We start from the raw sequence: 9,099 nt of genomic DNA, 5'->3' as shown, positions 1-9,099 counted from the left end.
GAGGGAGGGGAGGAGGGGGAGGGGAGGGGCTGGCAGTCAGCGTCCAGGCCCGAGGCAGCCAGCGGGGAGGCAGCCAGCGGGGAGCGGTGGTGCCTGGCCCCTGGCCCTGCCCTGTGGAGTCTGGTGGGCACTGGGGAGGGGCCTGGTGCTGACTAGTTTCCGGGATCTGCCGGCAGCTGCGGTTTGGGAAAGTCTGTACGAGACCCCGATGGGGGTCTGACCGATGGGATCAAGGCGGGGAGGGCCGAGAGCGGCTTCAGGTGAAGGCCTTCATAGCGCACGCCCGCTGCCCCACCACCCGGCGCCCTGTCCTGGTGGCCGGACGCCTTCCGGTTCAGGTCCCCCCGCAGCCCGGCCGCTGACCGAGATGTCCGGAGCCTCGCCTCCCTCTGCTGTCAGCTAGGAATGTTTCTCGCTTAACTGCTTCCCTGGGAAGCGGGTGAGGGCCCAGGTGAGCTCCTCGCTAGGACAGCGATGGCCCTGGGAGGGCCACGCAGTGTGAGGCTCCCTGACCTGCGCCGCCAGGGCCAGAGCCGCCGGGAGGCACGGTGCCGTCGTGTCTCGGTGCGTTCCGGCCGCGGACACCACACTCGGGCAGCTCGGGAACAGCAGCATTTACCCTCAGAGCCCCGGGGGCTGCACGCCTGAGGTCAGGGCGGCAGCACGGGGGGTTGCAGACTTCTGTCCTCGCCATGGGAAAGGGGCGAGGGAGCCCCCTGGGGCCGCCTTCGTAAGGCACGGACCCCAGTCGTCCGGGCCCGGTCACCTCCCAAAGGCCCCGCCTCGGTCCACCGTCACCTCTGGGGGGAGGTGCTTCAGGGGAGCACACGGGGACCCTAGCAGTCCGCTCCGGGCCCCCAGATTCATGTCCTTCTCGCATGAGAAATATTCACTCCATCCCAACAGCCCGAGTTTTAACTCATTCCAGCATCGACTCCAAAGTCCGATCTGGGTGTCTTCTGAGTCAGCGCTGGGGGAGCCCCCAGATCCCTCGCCGGCTGTGAGCCCGTCCCGCAGGCGATGGTGGGGACACAGGGCAGGCCCTCCCGCTCCCAAGGGGAGCAGCCGGAAAGAAGGAAGGGGTGACGGGCCCCAAGCAAACCTAAACCTAGGGCCCCCGGCCTGCTGGCCCTGCTCGGTGGCTTTCCTGGGCACAGCCACCCTGCAGGCCTCCTGGGCTGGAGACGTGTGCCAGTGGCTTTACTGGTTTGGCATCACCCCCTCTGTTCCATGGCTTCACTGGGCATGGCCCTGGCAGTGTCCCTCTCCCCAGGTCAGGTGCCTAGGGCTCTGGGTGGTGCCATCTGTTAAAATCTGGGTGGAGGTGGCCGAGCCCCCCAGGCCTGCACACTCTTCAAACCAGCAGTGATGGCATCACACAGGTGACACCAGCCCCGGCCACAGGCGGCCAGCTGCAGCAGGGCCCGAGATGGGAGGGGTGCAGGGCAGCTGTGGGTCCCCCTCTGGAATCGTGCTGCCCCCTAAGGCCCTCCCACTCTGAGCCTCGGCTGGGAGGGCAGCCCCACGGGTGGGGGTGGGGCGCCTTCTCTGGCCCTTCATGGTGACTTGAGGTCACCACCATGACAGCCGGGCATCTGGGGCCCTGGGGGTGTGCACATGCTTCCTGACGGCCCAGGGGCCCTGCTGGGAGACGGGGCTGGGGCGGCCGGGGACAGGTGCAGACCAACAACAGACAGGCCCCCCAGCGGGAAGGCCATGCCCCGTGCTCTCGGGACACCTGCCTCACTTGCGTCTCTGCTCTATTCCTGCAGCCCTCCATGGTGGGTTTCTAGAACCTTCAGCCTCGCGAGCTGGAGTAAAGGCTGTCCTGGGGGTGGGAGGAGGCAGCGGCAGCTGGAGTGGAGGTGGCCCTCACGATGGAGCCCCCAGACCCAAGGAAAGCCGGCTCCAAGCAGGAGGAGGGCTTTGGGGTGCCGCCCAGGCGGGCCGCTGACCTGGGCACGGTCCCCAGTCTCCGGCGCAGCAACAGCAGCCTGTGCAAGGTCAGGAGGCCGCAGAACCTCTTCAGCAACAGTGAGAAGGTGGGTTTCCAGTGGCCAGTGGGGCCCCCTCGGCTGGGTCCCCCAGGCCCTGGTGGGGCACGGTGACCACCCAGGGAGGGGTGTGTTTCTTGCCTGGGCCGAGGCTCGGCTGAGCTGGGAAGGGGGACCTGGAGAGGACAGTCAGCGGCCAGGTCTGCCCCCTCCCTGGGCCGCACGCCCCCTTCCTGTTCTCTGGTTGGGTGGCGCTAGGTAAGCACTACAGTCCTGCTCTGGGCAGACTCCCTGGAAGCCATTACCCCTGACACCACTGTGGGTTGACTTCATGTCCCCGATGTCACCGGGAGGCCCTGAGCACCACCGATGTCCCAGAGGCCCACAACAAGACTGCGCTGAAGGGCACGGCCCCTGGTCAGGTGGGCAGGAGGGTGCTGGCTGCCAGCTCCCCAGGACGAGGTGGGTGCCGAGACCCTCACCCGCCGCATGGCTTTCGTCCCGAGGAAGGCAGCGCTGACAAACTGTAGAGTGCTGTGCTACTCAAACAGGGCAAAAGAGGAAGTGATCCCACAGGGCTGTTCCTCCCACACCTGGGAGCCTGGGCCAGGCCCCCCTCAGGCCTCCAGGGAAGGTCCTGTGAAGCTGGACAGTGAGCCCAGACATGTCCCCGGGCGCCGTGGGGTTTGCTGTCCTGAACGGCTTTGACGTGACTGCCTAGGGACCTCAGAGTGCACTTTTTATCCTCAGCAAGAAAATCTCAGTTCGTGGATCCCTGAAAATATCAAGAAGAAGGAGTGCATGTACTTCGTGGAGAGCGCCAAGCTGTCTGACGCCGGGTAGGTGGGCTGTCAGTGTGGCCCCCCCTCCCCCATTCCCACAGGTGGAGGCGGGGCCTCTGTGGGCTCAGTCAGGGTGTGTGTGTGTGTGTGTGTGTGCGCGAGTGTGTGTGCGTCTGTCTGTGTGGCCTTCCTTGGTGGGCATAGTCCTGTGTTTGTGTATTTGTGTGTGTGTGTGTGTCTGTGTGTGTGTGTGTATCCTCGGCGGGCCCAGTCGTGTGTGTGTGTGTGTGTGTGTGTCTGTGTCTGTGTGGCCTTGGTGGGCCCAGTCCTGTGTCTGCGTGGCCTCGGTCACTTGCCGTAGCTCCACATGCCCCTCGGGCTTGCTGTGAATGAGCCGCTTCGCCTCCTCCAGCCTGCAGATGAGGTGCAGAGAGCTTAGGTGACTGGTCCAGGGTTATAACGGGATGGCTCTGCGGTGGCACTTGGACTTGAACTCTGTTGTTTGGGCACCACATTGCGCGCCTCTAGAATGTTCATTTCCCTCTGGAGTGGAGAGTGTCACAGGGCTCGGGGACTCTCCGGGGACTCAGGGAAAATCCTCAGCCCGGGGCCCACACCAAGGAAGGTGCCAAATCCAGACAGGCCCGCCTCACCCCAGCCCCCTCCCCACACCTGTGGGGCCTGTGGCTCTGCTGTGGCCGCCAAGACCACTTCCACGGGCAGCAGCAGCCACTACACCTCCACGCGGCTGGACATTTCACTCCCGGGCCGCTGGCTCTCCAGCGGGGCCACCTGGGAGCTGGGGGAGCTGCAGGCAGCTTCGGGGGGACCTCCCGCGAGGTGTGGCAAGTCCTTGGAGTTCCTTGAGGATGCACAGAGCATAGACTGTGTTAGCGCTTCCCCCCAGCCACGCCCGAGTCGTGCTGTGCCACAGACCAACCACACTCTTTCCTCTACGCCTTCCCTGTCACCTAGTGGACTCTTGTTGCAGATGTCGCCTCTGCTGTGCAGTCCTCCCTGACTGCACGGAGAGGTAACTCTCCCTCCACCAGCCTCCACATACTTGTCTTGTTACCAGTCCATCACGCATGGAGATTTCGTGGCTTCCTGGTGGCACAGTCACTCTTCCACTTCCCACAGTGGACAGATAGCCCCCACGTGTCGAGTGATGCGGGAGGAGGAGCCTGCGTGGGGAAGGTAGGGAGATTGGGACGTGGATCAGGCAGGAGGGACCATGACGGACGATGCCGTTCCCGGGATCCTGTGATATTCCCGGGTGTCCTCACTGAGAGGTCGGGGTTCACGCCTCCAGCCTGGCTCAGATTCAGACAACAGCCCTCATCTCTCCGTCCCGGGAGCAGCCTTGAGCCAGAGAAGGCTGCCGGCATGTTCCAGCCAATGGCATCATGGCTGGTGAGCCCCGATGGCCTCGGTGTGTTATCCGAGTTTCCGAGCCACACCGCTCACTCTGACGATGTACAGAGAGCACGTGGCATCGAGGTTCCCAGTTTTTGTTATTTTACAATGGGCTTATGAATGTAGCCTCCGAGGGAATGAGTGCTACCCAGATGCTGCGTCCAGGACTCACGGCTTCAGCGCCATTCTGGCCTCCAGCTTGGGGGGCCCGGAGGCGCCACCGTCAAACTCCGGACCCCTTCTTTCCTCTGAGTTATGACCCGGTGGAGGATGCTGGCAAGGGCCAGCTCGGGCTGCGGGACGCAGCTGGGATCTGAGGCTGAAACGGGGCTTCCCGCTCCTTCAGTGCCTCTTTCCCGCTTTGAAGAAATAGTGCTCAGGATGCGTTTGGTTCCGGCATCAGGTTTGATGCCAGGGGCTGCTATGGGGAGCTGGCTTGGTCACTCAGATGTTGCACTGAGGATCGGGGAACACGGGACCCAGTGATGGCTCGCAGCAGTTAGAATGAAGGAGGTGTCAGTTTCCTGATTAGCCGTGTCTTTTGACTTAAAGGAGTTTCCTATATCATGTTTCAGAACCTGTAAATGAACAGACGCTGGGGTCGGGTTTAGAGCTGAGAGGGGAAGCAGGCTCCTGAGAGCCCGGGGCAGGGCCCCAGTCCGGGGCCGTCCGGAAACACAGGGAGGGCGAGGGGCAGCTGAGTGGAGACGTCTGGCCGTCCACTCCCTGGGCGCTCACCAGGCATGTTGGATGCCCTGGAGGCGGCCGGTTCCAGGGTCTCTGCCTGGAGGCACCAGTGGCCCACAGACTGCTTCCTGGAGCCGTTTCACTGAAGAAGAGGGCGGTCTTATTGTCTCCTAGTTTCCTGCTCAAAGAGTTGGGGCCACACGTGGCAAGAGCAGCGTGTGCGGAGCGGCCGGGGTCCTGGTGGCTGCCTGGCACCCGGGACAGGCATGGAGGTGGGCGGTGTGCCCGCAGCCTGCTGCTCACCGGTCCCCTTGTGCTTCCCACGTGGGGCCACAAGGAACACAAACGCAGGCAGATCCCCGGGAGAATGGAGTTCTGATTCGAGTCAGAGGTGGGCAGTGTAGACTTGTTTCTGGGGGTCCTTGAGGCCGCCCTGTGTGTTCAGTGATTTGCTAAGACCTCTAGACAGCGGTCACAGCACGGGGACACGCAGCAGCTCAGCAGGGAAAACACACAGGCAGGTCCGAGACCCCACGTGCGAGCTTGTGACCTCTGTCCCCTGGCTCCTGCCCCCGGGCCACGCCAGCAGGGAAGAATGCAGCAAGCCGCGTGCTGGGCTTGTCCTGCCAAGCCGTTAGGGACTCCGCACCCGAGGTTAGCTCCGTGGGCTGGTGACGTGGGCACCTCTGCCTAGCACCCCCGAATTCCAGATCCCGGGGGAAAGCAGGTGTGGAGCACAAATCGTGTCCTCTGCACAGACCGGGCTGGGGAATGTGGACCGCTCAGGAAGTCCCTTCGCAGGGCCGGCCTAGCGAGCAGCCCCTGCAGAGAGAGCGGCCCCAGGCCTGCGGAGGTTGGGCCCTGGGCAGGGTCCTCCTCATCTCACTAATCGAAGGGGTCCCTCCAGCGGGTGGAGACAGCATGTCGCCTCGTGAGAGCGGAGTGAGGACCGGGGGGAGGTCCTCCCTGTCGTGAACGGAGCTTTGGAACAGATTAATTTATACACCTAATGTATTTCCATCAAACGTGGTGGGGTCTCCCCCACCCCCTCCCGGACCTGACCCCCCCGCCTCCCGCACCCCTGATTTAATCAGTCCCACGTCCGGAAGGTCCTTCTCAGTTCTGCCCAGATTCGACTCATTTCCCTGCCTGCCACCGCCACCCCAGGCCTTTCTCCATGCTGTCCCAGCTACTGGTGACCTTGGCGCACCGGCCCTCTCTCCTCCCTGGGAGCTTCACCCATAAACACGGAGATCCAAGTGGGTGCCTCGGAAGCTTTCTCCAGGATGAGGCGTGATTCGTAGGACCAAGGCGCCTCTCCAGGCCACACAGAGGGGCCCAGATGGAGGGAGCGCGCCCCCAGGGCCCAGTCCCCCCCCCCGGGGCTGTGCCGACGTCCCCGTGTCTGCCCGTCTGGGCCAGGAGCTCGGAAGAAATTCTGATTATTGAATTTCTGGGCAAGTGGACTCGGTGTGCTTTCCTGCCTTGTGTCAGTTTGCGAAGCGACGTAGATTTAAAATCTAGTCTCAGCAGAGGGGATGGCTCAGAGGCGAGGTGAGGAGGTGACCCGCCTTCAGCCATTGAAGACTTGACAGAGAGCCTGGGGCAGCACTGGGCCAAGATGCAAGAGCTGGGTCCTCATCCTGGGGACCTTTGACCTCCCTGCCTTTGGCCGTAAGTTGAGGCCGTCACACAATACATAACGTGTAGATCGTGTAGATCGCTGCAGGTCTGAAAACGCCTTGAGTCTCCCTGAGGGGTCGATGGAGGAGGTCAGAGGGCACGCTCCGAGCTCTCCATGGGTGAGGCCTTGTGCTCAGAGCACTGGGAGGCCCCTGGGGCCACTACGAGAAGGAGGGACAGCCCTGGAGGGAGCCCAGGAGCCCCTGGGTGCAGGGCAGGCCGTGGGCGTCTAAGCCCATCTCGGTGCTCTGAGTGCTTAGTTGTTTGGCTTGGTGCTAATTTTATACGTTAAAACCTCTTAGACCTTCAAGGCATTTTGTGGGGGGGGGCGGGTCGGGTCAGAGGATGTACCGTTCTCCCAGGTAACGGAGGAGAAACGGAGAGCCAGAGCGTCCGAGGGCGCGGCCAGCGCCTTCTCCTGTGCCACCTGGCTCCAGGCTCACCTGGCCCCGGACTGCTTGCTTTGTCTCATCTGTATCTCGTCTTTCAGGTCACTTGATACTAATGAGATGCCAGAACTTAAAAAGTCGTAATTTCCAATTGAGCGAGGTGGAGAGTACACGTTTATCTCCTCTCTGTCCCGAACCCCAGGGAATAGCGGTAAAGGGATGAAAAGGCCTCAGCCCGTGGAGCATGAAGGAAACAAGAGGGGAGGTCGCAGCTGAAAGGAGGCGCTGCTGTGGCGAGAGCGGGGCACAAAGCGGGGAGTCCTGGAGGCGGGGTTCTCCCGAAGCCCCGCCCAGGTGCAGCCAGGGCCGCAGAGCAGGCCTGTGTCTGCTGCTGTGAGCCTGCACCGCGTGGCGCTTTCCCCCTTTTTACTCGGGAATAATCATAGATTCGAGGAAGCTGCAGAGCCGGNCCCATCCCTGGAATGTTGCCACTTTGAGAACGTCACATAAGGAATCCCAACGATTCACTTCCTCACCCAGCGCAATGCCTTCGAGGCCCACTGGGGGTGCTGTGTGTGTCCGAAGTCCACCCCTTTACTGCCAAGGTCACGGTCAGTTTGCCTCTGTCCCTGGAAGCAAGAGTTTTGTAGACAATAAATAACGGGGTCTTACTTTTCTCAGCCACTCTGCCAAATCTGTGTTTTTTAAAATTGGTGTATTTAGAACATTATATTTAGTGTGACTTTTGATGTGTTAGGACTTAAGTCTGCCACTTCATTTTTCTCTTTTAAGGTTTTCTTTTCCTGCCTTTTGGGTGACTTGAGCATTTTTTTAGAGTCCCATTTGCTCGTTCTGTTGTTCTTTCTTCCTTTCTGATATTCAACCTTTCCACCTTCTATCACTTTGTTTCTTTTTAGGGAATATCTTTTATCCATCCTCATAGGGTAGCCCTGCCGGTGACAGATTCCTTTCATTTTCCTTCCTCCGAGAACGTCTGACTTCCCTTCCACGTGTGAATCATGTGTTTGCTGAGTGTAGGATTCTGGGCCGGGGCTTTTTGAAAGCTGTTATGCCACTTCTTCCTTGTACTTCTTAAAAAAAATTTTTTTTTAAGTTAATTTGTTTATTTTGAGAGAGAGAGAGAACGAGAGTGAATGAAGCATGAGTAGGGGAAGGGCTGAGAGAGAGAGGGAGACCGAGAATCCCAGGCAGGTTCTCGCTGCCAGTGTGGAGCCCAGCTCAGGGCTCGAACCCGTGAACCATGAGATCATGCCCTGAGCTTAAACCAAGAGTCAGACATTCAACCGAATGAGCCCTCCACGCACCCCCTGCCTGTACTTTTTCTGATTTCTGATGAGTTGTTTGTTATGTGAGTTACTTCCCCCAATAAGCAAAGTGTCATTTCTGTCTTACCGCTTCCAGGATTTTGTCTTTGTCTCTAGTTGGCAGAAGTTTGACTTTACGTGCCCTGGGACACATCTCTTTGGCTCTCCCTTGTTTGTTGTTCCGTCCAATCCTTGGATCTGTAGAATTTATGTCTTCTTTCGAAATGCAGGAAATTTTAGCCATTTTTTATTTCTTTTGCTATTATAGGTAGTTTTGTTTTGATTTCACTTTCTTTAAAATTTTTTAAATGTTTATTCATTTGTGAGAGACAGAGCACGAGTCGGGGAGGGGCAGTGAGAGAGGGAGACACAGAATCTGAAGCAGCTCCAGGCTCTGAACTGTCAGCACAGAGTCCAACGCGGGGCTTAAACTCACGATNCGACCCGAGCTGAAGTTGGACGCTTAACTGACTGAGCCACCCAGGCGCCCCTGATTTCATTTTCTAATTGTCCTAATTGTTTGTTACCTCTATATAGACATAAAATTGATTTATTTCTATTGATTTTGTACCCTAAAACTTGCTAGAGTTATTGTCAGCCTTACAGCTTTTTGTAGATTCCTTAGGATTTTCTACACACATAATTATGTCACCTGTGAATAAAGGTAATTTTACTTCTTTTTCTATATATGTGCCTTGCCCTGCCCTGCCCCTCCCTCCCCTTCCTCCCCTCCCCTCTCTCCCCTCCTCTCCCCTCCCCTTCTCTTTCCCCTGTACCCTTTCCTCTCCTCTCTTTCCCACCACTCCATTAGCAATGAAGGGGT

At 59.4% G+C, this 9,099-nt stretch overlaps 1 protein-coding gene across 3 annotated transcripts in view; it reads left to right on the top strand.

Moving 5' to 3' along the window:
- TRPM2 (transient receptor potential cation channel subfamily M member 2) overlaps positions 1 to 9,099 on the top strand; it is a 54,093-nt gene that overhangs the window by 2,415 nt on the left and 42,579 nt on the right. For all 3 annotated transcript variants that reach the window (XM_077755416.1, XM_077755417.1, XM_077755418.1), the window contains exons 2-3: positions 1,773 to 2,042; positions 2,745 to 2,833. In XM_077755416.1, the coding sequence (XP_077611542.1) occupies positions 1,878 to 2,042; positions 2,745 to 2,833 (254 nt within the window). In that variant the 5' untranslated portion in view covers positions 1,773 to 1,877. The remainder of the gene's footprint in view (positions 1 to 1,772; positions 2,043 to 2,744; positions 2,834 to 9,099) is intronic.

This window comes from Crocuta crocuta, unplaced genomic scaffold, assembly GCF_008692635.1.
Source record: "Crocuta crocuta isolate KB4526 unplaced genomic scaffold, BGI_CrCroc_1.0 scaffold675, whole genome shotgun sequence".
Classification (NCBI taxonomy): domain Eukaryota; kingdom Metazoa; phylum Chordata; class Mammalia; order Carnivora; family Hyaenidae; genus Crocuta; species Crocuta crocuta.
The sequence above is the reverse complement of the archived record's forward strand: the minus strand, read 5'-3'. Positions and strand labels throughout refer to the sequence as shown.